Below are 25,966 nucleotides of genomic sequence, written 5' to 3' on the forward strand. Positions count from 1 at the left end.
TTTTTTTTATAAGAGTATAATAACAGTAAATCACTTAAGTACTTTGTAAGATTTTGGTGATAATTATTACATATTTCTAAAAAAAACCTACCTTTTATACTCTATTGGTACTTGAATAAGTTCTCCTGTACTGGTATTAAACGCTTCTCTAACAGTTAAAAACTGATTTTCTGGAAAATGTTTAGCACAGACCTACATAATATATGAAACAAATATTAGGCCTAAGTCAAATTTTAAAAAATATATATGAAGTATAATTAAAAAGATACAGAAACAAAACATTTTAAATATTAAGAACAAATAAAAAGACTATGAGAAATAACAATAAAACAAAGAAATTTTTTTATTTAGCTCAAGCAAACAATAACAAAGTAATTGGAAGCATAAGCAACTAAATGTAGAGAAAACAAAATGACAGAAGATAAATGGAAGTTATACATAATTTTAAATGTTTCACAGTTCAAGAGAATTAATTAACTAAAAACTGTACAAAAAAGAATCAAACTTACCTTACTATACTTAGTTGGCACGAAATTGTCCCGCTTTACAGCAGAGATCCATGCTGTTCTAGTGTTTTCATCTCTTGGAAACGAAAATACTGAAATATTGGGGCTATTTTTCGTGTAATTACTTTTACAATTAGGAACACAGCACGCACTAGGCATCTTTATTACAATAAATTAAAATTAATATGAAAAAAAAGATCAGAAAACTTTTAAATAAAACCAGTAACACATTACCCGCACTTCGCTACGCCAACATCTACCGTGACTAACCGCACTCTTTTACACCAGCTGCCTTTAGAGTTTTCTTGAAAATTCATCCAAACTCGTGACGTCACGGGCTGAACGCGTTGGGAGTTGTGAGGCCTTGTATTACGAAGGTCGTGCCTCAGGCAGGGATTCAAACAAAGGATTTTTTCTGTGAGGGGTCGGACTTTCGTCCAATAATATTGACCCCTCGTGAACCGAAAATCCCCGGAAATTAACAGACTAACATGATATCTTTGGCAACCTTTTAGTCAAGTAATCGCTATTGTACGGTAAATAAAAGTACACATATTTCAATTAAAGATATAACGGCTTCTTTTTTTAACAATATTTGCCATATACTGTCAGTAATACGGCAAACATCAAACCAAAAAAAAAAAAAAAAAGGACTATACAAATTAATGAAAGCTCCGGAATAACGAGATTTTTTTTTAATATATATATTCAAAAGAACTAAAAAACACGTAGTTTCTGGAATTTTTTACCTATTATTTTTACATAACGTCCGTAACTTCGAAGCAATTGCAGCTATCGAAAAACTTTAAGTGCAAAAGTTGTTGGTCCTAATGAGGCGCTAACTTGATTTATTTTTCTATTTTCAATATTAAGAAAGTTATGGCGAAATGAAAATTTGAATTTCACCATTTCCACTCCCTTTGAGATGGATGGCCCATCCGCGAACTTGAGTTGGAAAACTTAGAATAAACTGCCATTGATTAAGAGATAAATAAATGGTGTGATAAATTAAACATCAAGGATCCCTTTTTAAAAAACTCTGTGAAATTTAATGAGGATTATTTGTGCAAAAATGATGTTATTACAAAATATCAATATTACAAAAAGCAGTAATTAATGTTAAACTTTTAACGCGTTTGTTTTAGTTTAGAGTAAAATTAGAAATAAAAAAAAGTACTTGAAAATAATTATTATTCAATAAGTGCATTCTTCTGAAAAAATTTGTAAAGGGATGCAGTAAACATTTTTTTAACTTCTTAGGCAAAGCCTTTATATTCCTTGCAGGCGACATAATTAAGAACAATTTACTGAGATTATTTGGTGAAATGTATTCAAGCAATCCGCTCTAGAAAGACACTATTTTTAAAATAAAAGAAAATGATTATCTGGTAATATAAGCAATACCAATTACCATTGCATTAATATGCATATTTAAAAAAATATTTGTTTCAAAAATTATAAGTAATTTGCTTTTTATTTATTTAGTTTGTCTTTGTAATTATAATTCCTGCATATCCTTTCGCACACTATATAATTCTGAAATAAATGAATTCCACAAAATTCATTGCCTTCATATATTATTTATATTTACCATCAAATTATATCAATTCCATGCATAATTTTTTATTAAAAGAATTTATGTCAATGATTGAGCCATTTTCAATCAGAATTTTTAAAATAATTTATCTCTTTTTGTTAAGAAATGAGTATTATAAGATGCGCAAAAATGAAAAAGAGTGTTATATAAAATGATGTGTAAAATAGACATAATTATAAGTACTCTGATATCTTTTTGATGAAATTTCTCTTTTTTAAAATTTCTTTTATTACCATTTCAAAAATATCATTTTCATTCTGTTTAATATACATATTTATGTCAGATTCTAAAATTAATTTTTCCTATTATTTAAGAATTATCTATTAAGTATTTTCTATTATTTAAGTATTATTAAGTATTAAGTATCTTATTTATCAAAAGAATAATTTTAATTCTGTTTAATATACATATTTATGTCCCATTCTAAAATTATTTTTTTTCCTGTTATTTAACATTATAAATTTCTATCATCGTCATTCAAAAATGTTTCTTTTTAAATTTACATTCTTAGTAAAAAAAAAAAAAAAATGTTAATAGATATAATTTAGACTATAAATATATTTTATACTAGACGTGATTTTAAATAAATTTTCATCGGAAAGGCTTAGAGTTAAATGTCCGAAAACTGCTTTACGATTTTACCAGCAGAATATTTTATTTGAGTGAAGATTTTACAACTCCGCTAAAATACATGTTATACAGGAGGGAATATCTATTAAAAATATAAAATTTATACCCGTATTATTTTTTTGAAGAATTCGATTAATGCAATGGGAAAGGGGAGGGGAGAATGTTTGTTGAAAAAGGCTATATTTATTTTTCTAAAACAATTTTCGAAAAAAATTTAATTTTAATATTATTGTTTTGCAATTCCAAATACTTTTTGTATGGTCGTTACTCAAAAGAAAGTGAAACAAACACACACACACACACACTTTCCGATATTAAAAGTCATACAACACAGATATTTTCAGGCGTGTTTTTTTTTTTTTTTTTTTGAAAAATGATACAATCTGAGATTCTTCTTTAATTTTGATTCCTATTTAATACTTAAGAAAAACTGATGAAAGCTTTATACGAATTTTAAAAAATGCACATATACATGAAATACAAGGGTAGCCTTAGGAAATTCCTTATATTATAATTAAATAAATAAGTATGATCTCCATATCAAGATGAAAAAATAAGCATTATAAATAAGTATAAGAGTATAAATATAAAAGTATAAAAATAATAAGTATAATAAATAAGTATAAAAGTAAAATAATAAGCGTAAATAAGTGAATGCTTTTTTTTTTTATTATTCGCAAGTTTCCCTTTAAGGAATCTCAAATTAATTTAGAACCTGTGACTTCATTTCTCAAAGTTCTCTACTATATATAATACATTTGTTTTTATCTTACAGTTTAATTATCACAATTCAAAAGAAAAAAGCAAAGGCTAAAATCAGGCTCTTACATTTTTCTTCCAATTCACCGTGTGATAAAATTAACCTTACCATTCTTTGTGAGATATTTAAGCGTAATTAGACTTATAACCTTCAAACTTCTCGTAATATTTAATTATACCTTTATATAAAATTGATGAAAACTGTTTATTTTTAAAGAAAAAATACGCTCATTTAAATCACATTTCATCTAAATATTAATACAAGATAAATTAATATTTAAAAATAATTTATTCACCCAATTTGCAGAGCATTTCCTCTTGAAAATGAATATTTGCCATAAGCAAAAAAGCACAACCTTTAAGATTGTATACATACGTATACAATTTTCATAAGAGAAGTAAAATTTTCTTTTTATCCACAATTGTAGCAGTTACATAACTCTCCTACCTTCTATTTTGATACAACAGATGGCGTTATCTTATTAATATCAAGTATATTTCCCATTATCCTTCTTGTGGGTCATTATTAGATTGCATTCTAGTGAGTGTCGTGTTTTTTTGTGTTTGTGTTGTTTTATCTTCTGAAATGTAGAACTTAAAAAATAAATAACTGTTCCTGAAACTCGTCTTATTTTCATCTACCTCATAATGAAATTATAAAAAGTCTCGTCCGTCTACACATTAATGATTAGATTACTATATTCACAAAAAGTCAGTTATACACATTTAATTTAAAGAAACTAAAATCGTACTTTTTAAATACTGGATGAGAACAATTCAATGCAATTTAGTTACTATGAAAGAAAAGCTAAAAGGCATTTAAACATTAGCAACCGGTTTTTGTAAGAAAAAAATGATGTAAAGACCATCCCATTTAATACCAAAAATTATACAGGCATTTAAATCATAGAAAGGTGAACTAACTCACATTCTTACAAAAACGAACACATACAAATGCCATTCACTCATCAACGCAGGAATATTTTTATCAGATCTTTCCTCTGTTTACACAAATAATTGCACAAACAATATACCATTTTCAAAAATAACTCTGAAAAGAGATCCAAACATTCATCTTTTATATTTCATTTTTGAGTCTATGAAAAGCATTTAAATTTTTTATTGTGTATTTATACACAGTCACTGGCAAGTAGTCCAGTGATAGTCACGCAGCGTTCAGTCCTTCAGTTTCTTTTTCAGGTTCTCATAACCAAGTGAAAAATGTTTTCACGGAATGAACAGCAACAATCTTGCCATCCGCTTCATTGGGATCATCACTCTGCTCCCATTCTCTAAAAGATTCTTCACTAATAACATCATCAGCGCATAAAATATCGAAAATTTGATGCAGAAGACCTGGAAAAAAAAGGGAGGTTTTTGTAATATATATAAATCACAAAAACATTATTTCTGAATACACAATTTGGAATAATTAATATGAATAATTTTTAAAGATTAAGGTTGAGTCACAAAATCACTACTTTAATATCTTGAATATTACTAATGCCGCATGTAAACTTCAATTTAGCTACAAAATGCGTTTTTCTCAAATTAGTCAAAAGTAAAAAAATAAATTGTTTCGTTCTGTCATGAACATTCTATTAGAAAATTAAATATTTAATAAAATATAATACATTTATTTTTAGAGATAACATTTTCATATTCATACATCAACTTGTGAGCTTAATACAGTATATTCAAGCAATACCTCGATCTAGCCGGAGACGTTGCGGGAAACTTGAACAAACGACTCTTGATGGCATGTACATTTGCAAACAACAAAGGATTTTATAGAAAAAACGCATATTGGTACAGAAAAAAGAACATTACATTTTACATTACATATTAAATTGTGAAATACTAAAAATGCATAAATGTACGTCAACTTTTTACATTAGGAGAAAATTAAAGACAAGAGCTTTGACAAAATGTCCTTGATAGAGGATTTAATGGCTGGAATTTTTATGAGTTCTTCGACATCAAGAGACATCCAGTTTCTTGGCCATCTGAATCTGTGTTCTCGCCATAGTGCACAGGCTTTTATCAAGTTATTTACAGATCTTTCCTCGGTGCCACACTGACAAGTCATACTTTTGTCAAAGAAACAACTTTGATGCCCAGAAAATACACTATGTTCAGTGTATACTTGGTTAAGATAAAAATAACCCTCAATTCGGTTAACAGAAACGTTTTTAAAATGTCGATAAATAGTTCTCCTCTTGATAGAATTACTCCATCTCTCATGCCAATCCAGTTTAATATCGTATAACTGTGGCATATACAATTTTTCAATATTGTCATTCAATGTTCAATGAAGAAGTCCTTTTAAATTCTATATGCTTCATAATTTGAAATATATGCATAAAAATATTATTATATAACCTTGGAACTCTAAGAAATGTTAACTTGACATTCTACAGAATATTTTTTTATTGGTCTATATTTTTTCTTGGTGCAGATTCATTTTCTTTAAAAGAATCCTTTTAACAAAGCATAAAAATCTGAAGCAAATAACCCAAGCACTTACAACTAGGTTGACCTAACTGATTCATAAGAGCTTGTATTGCATACAAAGCTTGCAGTTGCAATTTTTCATTTGTGGATACATAAAGTGATATGAGAGGCATCCTTGATGTCAGTTTGCTTGTATTTAATTCCCATGTAGTTCCGGAACCTGAAAGGAGCAAAGCATTCTAAATAACAGAAAATTACTGACCAAAAGTGACATAAGATCTGATTTTTTGGTTAAGAAAATGAATGTTGTTCTCAAATAGAATGATTTCTTACTTGATAAACAACTTTCATGGACTGCTGTTACCAAGGCACGGATAAAGATTGGATTGCTAGTATTAGATATATTCACCTAAAAAATAAATTATCTCAAATTAAATGAAAAGATATGGTACGAAAGTAATTTTTTTTAAAAAGAAAAGCAGAACGTATATATTAAAAAAGAATATTTACAGTAACCCAATCGAAAACTTCTTCTAATTCAGAATTTTTTTCTAACAGACACAACAAATGCTTCTTCATTTCTTTCATTTCTTCCATCGGTATCCGAGTCTGAGGACTATCCATTGTTGGGCTCGCGGTAAATTCAAGTTTCTATTTGGGAACAAAATAAAATATCAACTTATGAAATCATTAATTAAATACAGAAAAAAAATAAGAAGAAAATTTCTCACATGCTCTTTAACAAAATCAGCTACATTCCTATCAGTTCCAATGATATCAGACCACTGCACGCCGGATTTTTTCCAGACTTCTCCAAGTTTTATTGTGCCCTACAAACATAAAAAAATACTAATATAATATCAGTAATGTTACTAAATCAATTAATAAATGCACTAAAGCCTTTTTAATCAACAATATTAACACTTGCCTTGATTGCCTTTAAATGCTTACATTAGAAAAGTATTTTGCATTCAAGCTAAATTTTCTTTCAATGAGTTTTGTGTGAAGTTCCAATATTAAGACTGAATGACAGCTTATAATAATCCAATATTATTTTTATATTTTCTGGACAATTGAAAAACTAATCAACTATATTACAAATTTTTATACAAATTGCAAAAAAGAAAAAAAAAACACCTTGCATTAAAAAATGGTATTAAGATTCGCCGTTTGATATTAAAATTTATTTTCTGTTGTTGTTACGTATGGCATTTACCATAGATAAGCCCGCTGACGAAGTCAGCGATTAAAGCCGAGTTTGTGCAGTGGCTTCTGAATGCAAAGCCCCTGAGTATCCCAGGGCATAAGTCTGACTTCTAGCTCATATGAAGATGACACTCAGACATTCGTTTGCACTACACCTTTTACAGAAGGGCTCTTTCAGATACCTCACAGATAGAACACAGGATAAAGAACAACCATACCCGAACCAGGACTCGAATCCGGGGTGTCCAGATCACGGGGAAGACGCGTTACTCCTAGGCCAGGACGCCGGCAAATTTATTTTCATTCATACAAATATGAATTAATACTTTCCACATAAAGCTATTAACTATGACAAGCTATTCCAATTAAGTCAAATAATACATTTCCAAAAATTTGTATTCAGTCAATTTAGCAAAGATAAAAAAAATGAGTAAAATAGCAGTTTTGCAACCTAAATATATGCATATGCGTACTTCTACATAGTACAACAAATGTCTGGGATATTCCGGTTCTTGCCATAATTGTGAAAGAATATTTCTATTTAATGAGTCCAACACGTTAATTATCCTTGTTTCAACTGCTGTAAATATTAGAGACGTAGAGGCACAAAGACTTTGTCTTTAAAAAAAACTTCACTAGGGATTACATCTCGGCGGCCAAGTAAACAGTGGCCTGGATTAGTTTTGGATAAGTTGTTTTACCTGAGCACCCCATATCCAGAAATTGCTTTACTCTCTATTCGATACTGTGACAATGCGGTTCTTTACTAAATATCGGGTGAAACACAAACACAAACACACACACTCTCTCTCTCTCCTGAAATTCAGGGTTAAAGTTCCAGATATTTGGTTAATACAAAAAAAAAATGTTTCGTTTGTTTTAAAAACTTATTCAACACATGGCATTTGTTAAAAACAGCCATGGACTTACAAAATTAAATACTGCAAATTTAATTTATAAGAAACAAATGATAGTAATTGAATTAGGATTATCACCTTCTGCTTGAATAATAAGGAAACGCATTATATTTGTTACCTTCCGCTTGGCAGCACAGTGAAGTATGGATGAAACCAGCATACCAGCCTTCTCAGATGGTATGCATGGTTCTAATACTTCTTTTAATAATTTAAAAGGACTTTCAACATCTTCTACCATTGGTTCCAGGATTTCTCCTATATAATCCCAAATTAAAGGAATATCCAGAGCATAATCATCTATAATTTCTAGGACACCAGCAAATCTACAAATAAATCATAGATGGTTAACAAGTTCATTATTTACCATGTATATAAATTGATTATTTCATATCTAACAAAAATGCATATAAAAAATGTGAATTTTTACACAGTAATTCTGTGCATTAGTTGATATTCCCCATTAGAAAATGGCAAATATATTTTTGGGTGATCTTGCGTGATTTTAACGATAGCTTCCAAAGTTATGATTATATAGACACAATTTTTATGCCATGTTAAAAAATTTTTTTGTAAAAATTCTAATATTTTAAATTGTAGACTAAAAGTTCGCTAAAACTGTAGACTTCTAACAGATGTTAGACGAAATCTGAGAACCAGAAGATTGCTTACCTACCTTCCTTCCCTAAGCTAAGTGCTAAGTGTTTGAAATTTACTATATGATTTTCTCACGGGAATTTTTTATTCGAACGAAGTTTTTGCAACTCCTCTATATTGCGTATTATATAGGAAGGTATGTTTGGTAAAAATTTTAGACTGATATCCACATTACTTTTCGAAAATTTCTGCTAATTCTAATGAAAAACCGTCGCCGAAAAAGATTATAAATACTCTTCTGTTAAAATTCTCCTACAGAAAAACATCGTATTCTAATAGGGTTATTTTGCAATTCCAATTTTTTTTAACCAAGCAGAAAATAAAATAAAAAAAAACTGTTCAATATTCCAATACACCTCACGAATACTGCTTTTTAAACTTTTTCGAGAAGCAACCTGCCTTAAAAGTAATCCCTCTGCCCCCCCCCCCCAAAAAAAAAAATGAGGAAGTCATTAGAAATTATAGATTGCTTTTAGAAAAAGATTTTTCAGATAGATTTTTAAAAAAAATAAACAATTTTGGACTTTTCGAAATATAATATAATCTGAAATTTTTCTTGTATGTATTGACCTTTTGTATAACACATATATAAGTGGAACTGCATAAATATTCCTCGAATTTAAAATATATACACATACGCAAATGTAAATTTATACATATAAAATACAGTCATGTAAGTTCAGTCATGAAAAACTGTTATATATATACATCATCAATAATAATGTATATTCTCAATATAAATGAAAGAAAATAAGTTATAAATGCAGTAAATAACAATATAGGGATTTTCTACAAATTAAATAGCGAATATTAGAAAATAAACATAAAAGTAAAGTTAAAAACATTAATAGTTTGGTTCAATTTACTTCCTTACTATCAATAAGAGTATTCTATAAGGGTGTTTAAATACACTCATGTCCAAAATTAAGGTCACAAATATGTTTTTCAAAGTAATTCTAAATAGCTACCAGTAAAATTTAAACAAATTATATTTTATATATTGTGAAGGACCGCTAACACGATATTAACCTTTTTTTGTGGGAAAAAATGTTGTTTAGCATTAGTTTTGGAGGAACTACTGAAATTAGACCGTTAAGGCATCTGGGATTTTTGTCTGCAATTTTGTGAATATTGCATTAAAACAAAAAATGTTACCTATTTCCAGTGAGAATGAGTTCTTATAATCGTTTAGAGGATATCTTGAGATGGAGAACTGTTGGTAAGCTTGAAGCTGGGCAGTCTCAAGCGGAGGTGGCTCAATGGTTACAAGTGGCCCCGAAAGTGGTATCCAGGTTGTGGAATCAATTCCAAACAAGTGGTACTGTAACCAGGAAGGCTGGCCAAGACCGTCACAAAGCAAAGACGCCTGCACGGGATCGCTATTTGGCATTAAGTGCACGACGACATAAGCTGACAACGGCTCCTCAACTTGCTCTTGACCTTGCTGCTGCGTCTAGAATAAGAATTTCTAGACAAACAGTATACAGACGTCTAGCAGAGATGACCCTTTATGCCCGGCGACCAGTTGAGTGCGTCCCTTTGACTGCTTCCAACAGAAAAGCCCGGTTCTTGTGGTGCCTAACACAGCAGTCTTGGGCACAGCAAGAATGGGGGCGTGTTCTTTTCAGGGATGAGTCGAGATTTACCACACAGAGTGACACTCGTCGAATCTTCATCTGGATAGAGCGAGGAGCTCACTATCACCCCTCCTACGTAAAAAAAATCGACAGATTTTGTGGCAGAGGAATCCTTATCTGGGGTGGCATAATGTTGGGCAGTCGTACACCACTGCACGTCTTCGATGCGGGTACTGTCAATGCACATTGCTAGAAGGATGAGATCTGTGAAGCCTATGTGAGGTTGTTCCGGGGTACTTTTGGCCCATACTTCATGTTTATGGATGAAAACGCGCTTCCACACAGAGACCAGATCATTGATGATTTTCTTGAGGAAGAGGATATTCGACGTATGGACTGGCCCTCGAGGACTCCGGATTAAAAGCCGCGCTTTTGGAAGAATTGGCTTTGTTGCTCCAAGCATTTATTGACATCCTCATAAACAGTATGAAAGCTCGTTGTGAAGCCTCTATAGCAGTGCAAGGTGGTCACATTCCATATTAGACAGGCGTTTCTTGAGATAAATGCTTAATCTCTGATTCATAATATAACACATTTTGATATATCCTGTTTCTTAATTCCCAATTAAATTCTTTTCCATGTTGTTATGTGTCTATGTTCTTTCTTCCATTGTAGTGTACCTCTATGCCAAATTTCGTGGCAACACAGTGAATAGTTTTTCATTTTTCGCAGATTTTGTTTGTGAAGTTAATTTTGGACATGAGTGTACTTTAGCGCTTACGGCTATCAAAATTCGCCACTATATATTTTTTATATTTAATAAGGGTTTAATAGACCATTAACGATAAAGATCTGCAGAAATAAATCCAGACCTTATCATCAGAGTCCATATAGAAGTTGATACTTCTATAAGAAATCCATCTAAAAATAAAGCGACTACAATACTGGTAAAAGCGGAGTATTTTCTTTATGTTATTTCAATAAATTTTTCCTATTTTTTGAAGTCGGAAAATTTGTTTCCTATTAATATTTTTCAGTAATATTTAACTTATCTAAAAAATTCAAAAGTTACTTCAGCATACTTAATATAGTCATATTTTTAATAAATATTTATTACCATCTCCTGTTTCAAGCATATTTCCCAATTCCAGTTTTAAAAGTTCTCTATAGCATGATTTGTATTATACAACAATTATAGGTGGGTTTACACTCGGCCATTTATAATGCGGCCAATAAGACAGCGCATGCGCAGAAAGGGACTGATTTATGTTTGTCACTATTTCATAAGATATATTCTGGCATTCCATGCTTAGCTATAAATTGGCATTTTGGCTTCCCTGATTTTTTTTTCTTTTTCACCAAATATGGTATTACAATGAGGGATATTTACACAAAGAAACACTATAAAATAAAAAATAAAAATGTCAACATACCTAAAATTGGAAAACTGTAGATAGAAGATGGCAAATAAAATGAAAACCTCACATCAGAAAGAGCAAAGAGAAAAAATGTCGGAATTAATCTTTGATAAGTGATTAGCTTTTTCACCCCCCCCCCACAAATACTACAAACGCATGCGCAGTAAGAAAAAAATGCAATACAGCGGAATGTTGTTGTCCCATCGGGACAAGTACTTGGCATGGACCGAACGGCATTTTTCAGCCTCCCTATGCATGCACTACATACTGGCCGAGTGTAAACCCACCTTATCTGAAATTACTACCAGATCAGAATATACAAATGAATTCTAAAACAAATTTTATAAAAAGTAAAGAATCGAATCAAAAATTAATATAATAAATAACTTGTAACTTTGCGCAAAGGAAGCATCTCGTTAAATTGTTAATATATATATATATATATATATATATATATATATATATATAAAGAAGATTTAAAGCAGTGAACTTACCCTTTCTTATACTGGTCAAATGAAATTATTTTCTTTTTCAGAAATGAAGACAATAACTGGCCAAGAGAATATCTAGCTTCACTAGACCGTTCAAGAAAGTCATTAATAGTAGCATTAATGTACCTATGTGCAGTATTTGGAGAAGACAGCTCAATGACAGTCTTTATTGCTTCCTAATAAAGGTGAATATTTGTTAAATCGTATTTTCCAATAACATAGCAAACAAATATTTCATTCCAATTAGCACTAACATTGGTTAATGAAACATGAAAAATCCGAGACTCGAAAATGGTTCTAAATACAAGGGAAACTCAAAAATAGAAGGGATTTTTGCAGTTTCCTCTTATCAAGGTTTGGTAACAGTGCTAGAATCCAGCATTGAAATAGAGTGGTAGGCAACACTTCTATGCAACATGTCACTCTTATTCCCGCGTTAGTCGTTGGAGTGTAACAGACTTTTAAATATGGCGGATCCATTGTCGATATACATCAAGAAGGAAATGAGGGCATGGTGACAGCTGTTTATCGCGAATGGATAGAGTGCTTCAAACAGGGAAGACCTTCTTTATCAGATGACAAGAGATCGAGCAGGCTATCGAAATCAACCACTGAGGACAATCTGAAAGTCGTTGAGGATATGGTGATGGAAAACAAATGAGTCAATGACAAATGAGAAAAAATCGCCAATACTTTACATGTCAGTCTGTCATGGTTCAGCGCATTCAGCAAGATAATGCTCGGAAACATTCTACCAAACGAATGACCGAAACAATAACAGAATCGGAATTCGAAGTGCTGGTACACCTGCCATACAGACCGGACTTGGTTCCAAGCCATTTTTTATATACTTGGACCATTGAACGAAGCGCTAAGAAGAAGATTTGCAACCGCTGAAGAAGTCATTCATACTGTACAGAATTGGTTACAGATAAAAACCTAAAAACATTTTTTTCCAGGGTGTTTATGTAGAAAAGTAATGTGTCATGAATTATGTCATACTGCCATTTACACCGTTATTCCACATACCTTTCTATAAGCATTCTACATAAAAAGCTTTAAGACGAACATGCTGTAATTCCAGACCTATACATTTTTAAGAAATATAATGTCACTTTAGATTGCCAGAAACATATAATTATGATTTGAACAAGATTTTCCTAATTATAAATAAACATTCAATACAGTAAATGTAGATAATTTTTATATAAATATCACCAACAGCTGTTACAACCAATCCAGAACTTTTAGTTGTTCAAAAAATAATTTTTTATACTAAAATTTCTATTTCTAAGATAAAATACAAAATTTTAATATAAAAAAAATTTATAATTTGAACTTTTTGGTCTGAAATTCGTTTTTAACATCATTCAATAAATTTTAAAAACAATACAAAAGGGGAAACATATATATAATGTTAAAGAATAATTGCAGGAAAGCAATAATTAATGAGATTTGTAATTGTTATTTTTTAAATAAATTATAGTCTTGAATAAAGATTTTTTTCCCTTTTCTTTGATGTAATAAAAAAAGAACAGATTTTACCCAATTCGGTTATAGCTATTAACCCCTTCGCGGCGGAGCGTTCAGAAATGACTTGCTTTCTAGGCAGCCAAAATCAAAAACTTTTAGAGCCAAATTTTGGGCAAAAAATTGTCGCGGATCGATGTCTGGTAATTCCTCAATGTTCTCAGAATCAGATTCCAAGCTACTTGACAGTAGGCGTCTCTTGTTGTATGTACTTTGAGTTTTACCTTTGTATCCAATTTCTCCAAACATTTCAGACAGGTCAGAATCCAACGGCAAATACATACTACCATCTCAGCTTATATTCGTTTTCCATTTGTCCATGAGTGGGGCAAAATTTGCAGATAATTATATTTGATTGTATAAAAAAAAATATCTGTACAAGAAGCGGGTGCTGCTATCCTGTTCGAAAACAAACGACTTAATGGGCATTATTGGAGAATTACTGATGACAAATTGCGGTATCCTCACAAATTTATGGTGGTAATTTATCATTGTTTGTTTTTATTTAATTACTTGTTTATTTTAATTGACAAAAAACTATAAATAAAACAAATGTTAACTACCCCAGGAAAAAAAATCCAGAATAGGTGAATCGACACCGCAACACACCAGAAAGAAATAAAACTTATAAATACATTTTAGAAACCTACTTCAGGGCAGCATATGTCACAAATGAACGACGCCAAAAGGCGCTGTTCGGTCGAAGAGAACCATTCTTCTGAGTCTTTATAAGTGCTGTTCGCTCAGAGTGAGCGTCTATAACTGAGTGCCTAAAGGCGCTGTTCGCCGCAAAAGGGTAAATATGTTAATGCTATCAATTTCTTAAGTCCCGAAGTTATGTTATTTAAGGGCAGCTATTGCACTTCATACTAAAAAGTCGGACAATTTTTCAAACAATTATTGACCCTTGACAGTTTCAATATATAAGAGAAACACTCATAAATTTTCAAGTAAATATTTCTATTTGTGATTAAGGAATCATTTGAAATTTTGATTCATAAATAAAACTTTTCTTAGAATTTGGCTACTAGCTAGATATGAAATGATAAATAAAAAAACTTATAAATGCATACTTCAAAATCAATATTGTGACGAAAACTATCTCTAAAGGAGTTAGACTTCTCCGATTCATCTTCATTGTTCTCTGAGATGTGGACACCTAATTCTAAAGAAGAAAATGAGAAAATTATCATCATCTTGTTGTGATACGCACTTATTTAAATGTCAGAAATGATTACTTACTCAATATTAAAGATATATTATTGTTCTACTTCTATAAAATTATTTTAATAAAATCAGATGATTAAATAATCAAAGTGATGGCATATATTGTTACAAATCTGTAATGTTACTTTACTGCACAGTTAGTTCCATCGTTGGAAAGATAGTTTTAAGGACATCTCTATTGGATGCTGATCTGATGCCAGATCAATGACCCCAGACTTGGCACCCATTTGGTGATTTGGCGACAAAATGGATGATACTAGAATTATCAGGAATTCTAGCAATAAGAACAATAGGAGCCGAATCATGCTGATTCTTCCAGAATCTTGATTGCTCTGCTCCGGATACTATAAAAGACTAGCAGATCGAGTTGGAGTCATCGACGAATTCATTGCATCAATCCAGCGAAGCTCAAGCGTTAAATTGAGCTCAAGCGATTAGTGGATTGAGAATTGAGCAGTGCGCTGAGTCTTGGAGACAAGTATTGAAGCAGCATTGAGTCTTAATCAGACATATAATAGTGAGTCGCAGTTCAGTACCGCTAAAGCGAGAAGACAGTGGAAAATAGCTGGCGTTTGGAGAAACCATAGTGAATAACTTTATGAATTTTCTCTTCCTGCTCAGTTCTATCTGGCCACATTGTGTGCTGTTGTGGTTGTTTATTGCTTGTGTATATCTCTGCTGTGTATTTGCGTTAATAAACATCGTTTATTCGTTATTCAGGCTTGTTGATTGTCACCATACACCCAGTACAGCGAACCCATTGCTTATCGTTAACTTTAAGGATTTTGCAGAGACAGCGCCCTAACAATATATTGTTGGACATTCTTCAATAACACAACAATTATTCCATTTGCATCTAAAATGCTGTTACTCTGTCATTACGTCACTGCATCATAAATTGAATGAACAAGTAAAAAAATTTTTAAGTAGAAAAGGAATTAAAATTAAATAAGATTCATATCAGACAAAATTGCCATTCGGTTTTTAACATGTATAAGTGCCATTTGAGCTTTTCTTCTATAAACGCCTAGAATAATTTCTTAAGTTAAATTTTTTGCAAATCGTCAGTTAATGCACAAATTTAGTTTCTTTTTAATGATATAGCATACATTAATCCAATTAAACCAATTAAACATCTTTTTAATGATATAGCATACATTAATCCAATTAAATGTATTACATGATTAGGAATCTATTCCAAAACTACATTTAAACATAATATCAAATCTATACTATATTTAATCATAATATCAAAATATAACAAAAAATTTCAAAATTACATTTTTCAAAAATGAATAACTGCACTATATAAGTTTTCTATTCATAAACAGAAGCAAAATCTTTAAACTTTGTATAGGACTTCAAAGTTTCAGATAAGCCTGCTACAGCAAAAATTTACAAAACGGTAGTTATATAAATGAATCGTAATCCTAACTGATTACTATTTATAAAAAATAAGGTAATTATGACTAATAAACATTAACATATACTATTTAAAATGCGGCTTCTTGAACTCATTCTATCTGACATTATTTATTACACCTGATTCTAGAATTACATAAAATTATATGTTAAAATTCGATAAGTAATAATTTGTGGCGTGTTGTAATAAATGACAATATTATCATGCTAATCCCATTAATTCTGGTTGTTTATTAAAACAAAATGTTCAGAAATACCGACATCGTGATCCTACTTCTTCTTGGCAATAAATAATAGTTCATTTTCAGATTCAGATGAATATTCTTCTATTCCCAGTAGGACTCTCGTATATTGTACACAAACCACAAACTGGCTACTTCGACCCAACGGAAGGCACTCGGAAAAACTTGAATAATCGGACGCCACAATAGCAACACTAGCAGGAACTGTGGTTGAGTCCTAAGGACCATCAGCGGCCATGGCACAACCCTTCCCTAAGGAAGTACGTCGCATCATCGATGAGAGAAGCCAAACTCTCACCTTTTCGTGCACCCATAAAGGTGGCGATAACCAACCATCATGCTGGAAATTTCTCATCTTCGATTACGAGTGTGCACGTATATTGCACAATATTAAATATCGTTAAACAATATTCCCAATATTATATAATATTGTTGAACACTGAATAATATAATATAATTTAATATAATGTTGAAAATATTCGACAACAAGCTGTGTTATCTTGGATACCATCACAAAACTATTTTTACTTTCTGTTGCAGCTGTTTTTCCATTCATGTGAATATTAATTAGTGGAATTATAGCCTTAAAAGAGCTGGTCAAACTAATTCAAACTTAAATGCTTAAAAAGGATGAACGCGAACTTTTTCAAATGGAAGCATTCGATTTATATTTGTAAAAAGTAAATATTAATTTTTTAATTGTATTTTACTCAAAAATTACATACCAGTAGGTACCATACCAGTTACAAAATTACATACATACCAATATTTTTTTGTCGGTCCCTATCCTCAGATGTTGTCTTGGGATAATTAGTCTTATTATTATAAAGATGTTGCTGTTCACAAACTTCGCACTCTGCTTCTTTACGAATTTCATCAATAGTTTTAGGATTGTTTTCCTTTCTTCTAGGCACCCAGTTATTCTGAAGAAGAGAAAGATGATATATATCCGAAAGAAAATAAAAATAAGATGATGAATGCTTTTCTCATATGCAAAATTAAGCATATGACAGTAAATTAAAAAAAAAATGTTTAGTAAAGAATTTCTTTTAAAAAGCAAAAAGCATAAATGATAAACGTACTTTTTTTAGATCTATAACATCTTGCAGCATAAATCTAATTCTAAGACTTGTCAAACGCTTTTCAACAATTAATTCTATTTGAGCTAAATAGATATCCAACTATAAAAACAAGAAAGATTACAATTAATAAACAGTATTTTCATGAAATTAGAAAATTATAAACACCCTCTTATCAGCCTCCCTCCATCACTTCTGGTTATGTAGAACTTTTGACAAGAAAAACTTTCTTTACTCTGAACATAAGTAATTTTAAGTTACTAAATAATACCTCATTTTTCTGTTTCATTTTTAAAATACAGTTGAATATTGTTACTTAGCTTTCCAAGAACAATTCGACCTCGAAATTTCGATGAATTTTCCTGAAACCGATGTATATATTTTTGGAATAATATTTGTCATCGTAGACCTTGTCACATACATCATCATAAACATCAATTATAATATAATCTTATCACCAAATTTATAGATTTATATCAATTTTGAACGAAATCCATACTGAGAAAATTTCCTTATCTTTTTATCCGAATGCAAGGGAACGTGGCAACTACAAACCAAAAGAAAGAACTAAATAAATAAATTTTGGCACAGATTTTTGACATTTAATCCATAGATTCGTATATGAACCCAATCCGTCAACAATCTGATCATGTGTCAGTCCGTAGGTTCGCAAGCGCATAAACGCGATAACTCGAAAACTCAATAATTTAAATAAATAAATTTTGGCACATGACCTTGCTATTAAAATTGTAATTTTGCAGCAAATTTTGATTTCAATCAGAGGATAAAATACATACTCAGTTTCCGCTAATCGCCTAAAATACATACTCAGTTGTTGTTGCTTTTTCATTGTACTGAAAAGCACAGTATTCATATGCAAAACTTAAAATAAATTTTGAGCAATTATTTTGAACTACACAAATATTTGAGCAATTATCAAAGCTACAAATTATTACGCTTTTGGAAGAGGAATAACACCTTTATTACGGAATATGTGTCAAATTTTCAGAGATATCATTCCATCATTAGCACACATATAATGTGCAAAACTGCATGATATTGAATAATATTGCTGAATATTGCACATTTCTGGTATTGCTCAATTCTGAGCAGTATTATGAAATACAATATGCTACCTTGGTCCCCTAAGTCCGGCAACTTTTTTTTGTTTTGTTTTTTTTCAAAATTTAAACTATAAGTCATCTAAGTAAACACAATTAGTAATATATCACCCTATAAAGATGATCAAAATTTTAAATTATCCTCTTTGATTATTTTAATCATTTTAACTCCTAAAATTTCATTATGAGCCTTTCTAGAATATGACAAAATACCGTATTCCATTGAAGCGAAAGCTACCATTTTTTACTTTCTCGTATGCGAAGTATATAGAAATTATTATAATCGCCGAAAAATTCAAATTCGAAATTTTGACGAAACTCAACATTTTAAAAATCTATTTTCGTCGGTATGTTTTTCAGTCAATGAGAATACAATAACTCAAAAATGATAAAAACTCAACGGATAAAGTTTGGTATATGGTTCAAACACCAAATTTGTATACTTCTATCAAATTGAGTGAAATTTATTCTGCGGAAGTCTGTTTGCCACGTTTCCCAAATAAGTTAACATGATGACTAGAACAGGAAGATAACTGTATGGTTGAAATTTGGAACGCAGATTTAACGTATAATACTTGGCAGATTTAACATATAATACTTTTCAAATTTGGAAACTAATTCTATCAAGGGATTGGTCGTCTGTCGGTCTGTCCTTTCGCAAGCATGTATATCTGAAATGCAATGTCTTAAATGTATGAAATTTTGTAACTACAATTGTATTTTGGCATCAAGATTTGATTTCACTCGGTTGGAAAAAATCGTATGTAAAACTTATTTCATTTTTCGGGTAGTATTTGCTAGGTATTAATCGCCAAAAAAATTCACCAAATATCGCATGATAGACTCAGTAAAAAATGCCAAATTCACGCCAAAGATCTATATTTCTTCGCTATTATTCGCTAATGCCGTATAAAGAGTTCACGGTTTTATTCACGGTCCGCAGTTTTCTGCAGGAATAGGGAAAGGGATAACACCTCGATAAGAGAACGTGAGAGAATATTTTGAGGAGACCATTTCTCCTTTGTTATTTCCCATATACCGAATATGCAAAGAGAAAGTATTGAAATTGGCAAAATATTCGAACTCCATATTTTGATGAATTTCCCAGAGTTGAAAACACATTTTTGGCGTTATGTTTTCTCTCTATAGTTCTATCTATGAAAACAAACATACTGTTACGAAATTTCCGAGGTTCGTTTGGATAGTGGAAGTTATATGGTGTGAAGAACGCTCAATCACCAGGCGGCAGTAGAAAATAAAACAACGACGTTTATTTACACGAAGACACTCAGGACAGCACGAAGACGACAACTATGTACAGCACAGAAGACGATTATCTTCAGCCGAGACGTGCAGCAAAAACAGCAGAATATAACAAGAATCTACTGCAGACAGTAGCGCACAGCTTAGTTCAGCACTAGCTTCACTCCGTCGCTGCTCCGCTTAACTCTGGAAGGCCAGTTCTTTAGCGTCGATTCCGACTACTCTTCGGCTCCACTGGTTCGCGACTACCCAATTCACCACTCCCCGGCAGCTGCAGCTCCTTTTATAGGTCTCAGGAGGTGGAGCTAGAAGCCTCTCAACCAATCAGGAACGTTCGAGGCGTAACTCGGTTCCTACTGGATGGATCGGGAAAATCTCGATGTTTCGGGTATAATCTATTTTGGCGCTAAAGTCACCAAATTCGTCGTCAAGTTGCCAAATGGTCTCCAAGTTTGTCGCCAAGCTCTGGGACCTCCTATGGAACCAACTATGCTGGGAAGCAGCATCACAGATTCGTAACAATACTTTGAACTAAGCGGGTGAAATTTGGTATAATGAATTTACACAATTTTGTTAATTTCTATCAAATTTTGAACAAAATTCACTCATAGAAAGTCTGTCTGGCCGTAGGAGTATAAGCGAACACGTGACTGCAAAACTCAGGCAGCTTGATAGATAAAATTCGATATAGAGATTTAACATATAAAATGTATAACTTTATCAAATCTGTCAAAAAGTTGACTATCTGTTCTCTTGCATGCACGTAAACACGATAATCAATAAACAACGATTTAAATAAATGAAATTCAGCATGTGATTGATTGTAATTGTAATTATGCGTCAAATTTTGGTTTCAATCACTCGAAAGTTAGATGTCCAAGATGAACATTCTGTTTCTTGGTACCTGCATATTAAATGCATGAAATGCGTTCCAATGATTGCATCTCCAAAGATCGCTTGTTAATTGGTTCTTTTAAGACTATTGCTTGTCGATAGTATACGGTTCTTTCACAAGTATCGACTTCCTTTATTGAACTATGAAGTATACAGGTCGCTCGGGTGGGAATCTGATAATAAAAAAAGCCCTCATGAGGTTTACGGCCTTGCCAAAGCCTATAATTTTATTCGTGTGAATGTAGAATAACATCTTTATGAGACAATAGGCTGGTCAGTTTCAAGGCAAAACGTCTCGTTGGTTGTTCGCTGCACTATCGTTGCAATCCAACTCCTATCTTTCTGACTATTTTCTCCTCAGAATGCAATACAGAAAGATAAACAGATCACAATAAATGAATCTAAAAATGAAATAGAGGATCAAGGATGAAATTCAAAAATGGTTCCATCTTCTTTACTTTCACAATAAAAACAAAAAAATGAAACCAATATACCTGCTTGTCACAAGAATTTTTAGTTGCTTCTTTATCATCCAGTTCTTTACCAATCGTTTTTAAAAATTCAGAAAGACATTCTAAAGATTGCTCATTTTCTTGATTTAGAAGCCTTTTAATAATTACATGCGTAATTGGCTCAGTGAACATATTCAGTTTAAATAGTTCTCCAATGAACCTACAAAAGATGTATAAATCAAAAGTTATTTAGATTATGCATTTGCATTTTCACAAAAGCAATATAAACATAATTTTGCAGCTGCTTGGCAGAAAAGAAAAAACTTTTGAAACTTTAACCTCGATTTATTTCACCACGGGAGCCATATTACGTACAGAGAAAAAGTGATAAACCATGCGGTACAAAAGCAAAAGAAAGACAGAAATTTGTTTCTTTAATTAATTATTAATTTTACTATAAGATTCTGATAGAAATCTCTTTGATACATGACGATTTAGGCTAGGGAATCTTAAGTAATTTTAAAAGAATGTCGTAAGCATTAGGGATATTTAACCCTTCACTCGGAGCGTGAGAAAATGTTTAAATCATTAGTTTTCTAGAATGTGTGTTAAAAATAATTAAATAAAAAGTGGGAAACGGATCAAGAGATAAGAGAATATTTTAGAATGATATTAATAGGGGCTAATTAAGATAAAAATTAGAAAAATAATTAGTATTTAAATAGGATTTACAGATATCATTACATAAATTATATTATATTATATATATATATATATATATATATATATATATATATTATATATATATATAATACCTACCTTATATTTCCTAATCGTTTATTCTTAATCTTTCTCTTCTTTTCTTCATATTCCAGTTGTAATTCTTTTCTTTTATGCTGCAAAAGCAATGTAGAATTGCAGTCTTTTTTTTTTTTTTTAATGCTTTTATGAACATACCTTTTCACACTTAAATCTCCGACTTAATTTTTCTCCAATCAACATTTAAGTACAAATAAATCAAGCAATTCCTATTAAAAACTTACAGAATCAGCTGATTCTAAAGTCTTCATGTTTTCTTCATCTTTTAGTTCATCACTTCTGCTTAGTTCAAACACCTCTAGACATTTATCAAGCAATAACTTGGAGAAATTAATATTGTCATCAGACATTCCAGATACTGACACCTTAATCTACAAATAAAAAAATATATATATTACAGTTTCAAAAGATTATTAAAACAAAATAATTAATCTTCTTGAAAATTTTTTTAAACACCAAATCTTAAGATGTGATCCGAACTAAATTTAGTAAAAATTAGCTTTGCAAAAAATTTGAGCACATACATGTTATCAGAGAACTCGAGCAACTTAGTCTATAGTAAATGAAAATGTAAGTATAATTTCCTGGAACTAAACCATTTTAGAAGTAAATGTTTGTTACGCAAAATTCTTCTGATGAGGATGAATGCCGAACAAGCTCAATAATTGATTTAGAAGCTTTGTTCCACAAGAAAGCAAGAAAACGTTTATTAAAATGCAGTTGAAGAGCATACAAAAACAAATTCTAAGCAATCAGCAGCATACAAAGAGCGAATCATTATTAGACAACAGCAACGGCATAAAATAATCAAAGAGAACTCGCTGAAGATCAACATTACAAAGAGACAATACACTTTATAGCTACTCCTCGTGTATGTGTGTGTGTGTGTGTGTCACACAAATATTCTACACTATTGTATAACATTAATCAATATTTGCAATACTGTATAATACTATGGAATATTGATTAATATCATATAATATGCACAGTATTATATAATATTGTGCTACCTGGGATAAACAACCCATTTTGTAACAACATTTAACTAAACTTCAGAATTTTGATTTATGGGGAAATGACAAGGAACATATCTATATGGATTTAGCCAAATTTTCTTTTCATACTAAAAGTGGGTGGGAAATATCTAGTATACGATTGATTAAAAGCAGAGCCGCCGCGTGGGTATTAGGCGCCCTTATTCAAATTGAAATTTGGCACCCCTTTATGGGGTTCTGTTGCACTCTTATAAGGTGCTGCAAATTATATGTGATGGTATTCAAAATTTGACTTTCGAACTGAAAAGCTTTAAAATTATAATATTAAAACACGTTTGTCTTATTGTTTTTTTATTATTTCATAAATTTTAAAAACAAAACAATGATAAAACACTTTTAAGTAAAATATAAAAAATTAGAAAATATATTCAAATATTGATTCTCCTAGCTTTAGCAGCTACAAACGCTCGTATCAATTCCTTTATATTTTATTTATCCAAAATTTCGCTCTCTATGGATATAATTGACAAGTCTGATAATCTCTCCTAACTATGGTAGATCGCATGTAGTTTTTTATAATTTTAAGTTTTGAAAAACTTTGTTCTCCAGTAGCCACCGAAATTGGCAGAGTAAATCCGTAAAACTATTGCAATATTTGGAAATGTATCGGTAAGATTGTTTCCACAAATATAATTTAAAACATCAATAGGTGATATATCTTCTTTGATAAAACATCGCAAAGATTTTATTTCTTCGAACAAATTTAATCCATCAATGTCTCTTTCATTAACATTTTTTGATACGTTAATTTTTGTTCTAATTCTTTACAATGTTTTAAAATTTCATTGTCACTCCAGTTTTTAAAATTAGGTATATAGTGTACTACCTTGAAGTAATTGTAATGTTCTTTTAATTGACTGAATATTTCAGTAATTGAAGAAATAGCAGTGCCTAATATTATATTGTAAAATTCAACTTTAAATTTTTGTCTTGGATTGTTGATTGACTCGTCGGTTTGTTCATCTTGAAATAGTTCCTTTTTAAACCTGTTTCAACTTTGTGGAAAATCAGTATCCACCCCCTAATCATCAGCAACGATACTTGCATCGGCAATTGCATGTTCATACGCTTCATCTGATCTACGATTATTTAGTTCTGATATAAGTTTATGTAAATTGGCAGTCACGATTTGTAAATCATATTTAGAATTTTGCATTATTTTATTTACTACATGTTCTAAATTTAAAATATCGTGCCAGATGTTAATGGAAAAAGGAATTTAAACGAGGAAACCTTCTGAATCAAATATTTTGCTTGAGTTCTCGATTCCATGTCTCTTGTTTGATCTTCTTGAATGTTTATTAACGCTCTCAAAATTCCCCTCAAATCGTTTTTCGACGGTCTTAAAGCTTGAATTCTACTTTCCCATCTGGTGTTGGAGAGTGGCTTTAAAGTTAGATTTTCAACATACAGTTGCAAAATAGACCAACGTTTAACGGGTGAAGAAAAGTAGTTGTAAAGCTCCTGCACTACTCCGAAGAAATTAACCGCTTCGAAGGAAATTTTAGCTGCATCATTTACAACTAAATTTAAAGAATGGGCAGAGTACACGGAACGTGTTTTTTTGTTCGTATCGGCAATCAAATTTTGTTTTACACAAACGAAAACAACCAGCAGAAACGAGAAAAAAAAAGTAAAATGAAATTAAAATTAAATTCCATTTTATTGCTTAGAAAATATAAAACATGCAAAATTGCAAGCGTAAAATTAACAACTTTTATTTAAGTAACATTAAATTAAAAAAAACTATAAGTACTATAAATTTTGGCCATCCCCTCTGGCCCAGATGCCCTTGTGCGGTGAACAATTTTGCCACCCTTACACAGCGGCCCTGATTAAAAGGGCATAAGGCTTCTACGGCTGATTTTCGGACGAATCGAATCCCAAATCGAAGCCTAGATCTTGCCAGTCCAATAACTGGGGAAAGCAATGGTAATATATATGTTACCGCTAAACTCAAAAATCTATTAATCTGCAGATTATCTGGCTAATCTGCACATTAAATAGGGTAATACGTTAAAGTGCTGAAATTTGTTTCATTTCTCAAATCATCCAGGTAATCTACGAATTACCTAGATAATCTGCACATTATCTACAAGGTACTCGTTAAAATGGAAATAAGATCTTTGCTGGAACAACAGCAATGTTTCTGTAAGCTTAAATTAAATATTATTTATTTATTTATTTTTTGATATCTAAAGAATCAAGTTAATACAATCGAACAATCAAACCTACTTTCGTTTTTATCATTAAAACATTGTTATATTTCGAATCTTCGCTAATAACGTTTGTGAAGAAGCTTTTTTTTAAATTTTACACACCAATTCGGTACTTGTTTGTACACGTGGAGCTAATTTTTCTGTTTTTATAAAAATCGCAAAGGAAATTCTTGCGTTTACTAGCAGAAATGAATTTGAAATAACAGAATTAGCTATGCTACGCATTGGTGGCAGATGCAAATTATGAGAAACAAAAGCTACCGGAGACGACTTGACGCTGGCGAAACCAAACTAAAAATGGAGGGAGAAGGGGAAGGAGTAGGGAAAAGAAACGGGAGAAACAAAACTTTTGAAACTTTGACGATATGGAAGCCGCTAATATGCACATTACCTAATTAAAATGAGTAACTCCGCACTTTGACGGTGCAAAGTAG

The 25,966-nt window shown here is 31.2% G+C and overlaps 1 protein-coding gene across 4 annotated transcripts in view; it reads right to left on the reverse strand.

Moving 5' to 3' along the window:
- Window positions 1–4,337: 4,337 nt before the first annotated feature.
- Window positions 4,338–25,966, reverse strand: part of LOC129965760 (eukaryotic translation initiation factor 4 gamma 3-like) — a 54,872-nt gene continuing 33,243 nt past the window's right edge. For 2 of the 4 annotated variants that reach the window (XM_056079918.1, XM_056079917.1), the window contains exons 14-26: window positions 22,483–22,629; window positions 22,259–22,335; window positions 21,482–21,659; window positions 17,713–17,811; window positions 17,394–17,553; window positions 14,813–14,904; window positions 12,213–12,385; window positions 8,188–8,392; window positions 6,678–6,776; window positions 6,457–6,597; window positions 6,280–6,355; window positions 6,020–6,166; window positions 4,338–4,848 (exon numbers count right to left, since the gene is read on the reverse strand). In XM_056079918.1, coding sequence (XP_055935893.1) covers window positions 4,697–4,848; window positions 6,020–6,166; window positions 6,280–6,355; window positions 6,457–6,597; window positions 6,678–6,776; window positions 8,188–8,392; window positions 12,213–12,385; window positions 14,813–14,904; window positions 17,394–17,553; window positions 17,713–17,811; window positions 21,482–21,659; window positions 22,259–22,335; window positions 22,483–22,629 — 1,746 coding nt within the window. In that variant the 3' untranslated portion in view covers window positions 4,338–4,696. The remainder of the gene's footprint in view (window positions 4,849–6,019; window positions 6,167–6,279; window positions 6,356–6,456; window positions 6,598–6,677; window positions 6,777–8,187; window positions 8,393–12,212; window positions 12,386–14,812; window positions 14,905–17,393; window positions 17,554–17,712; window positions 17,812–21,481; window positions 21,660–22,258; window positions 22,336–22,482; window positions 22,630–25,966) is intronic. The other 2 variants (XM_056079920.1, XM_056079919.1) reach the window with 2 other exon arrangements.

This window comes from Argiope bruennichi, chromosome 4 (genome assembly GCF_947563725.1).
Source record: "Argiope bruennichi chromosome 4, qqArgBrue1.1, whole genome shotgun sequence".
NCBI lineage: Eukaryota > Metazoa > Arthropoda > Arachnida > Araneae > Araneidae > Argiope > Argiope bruennichi.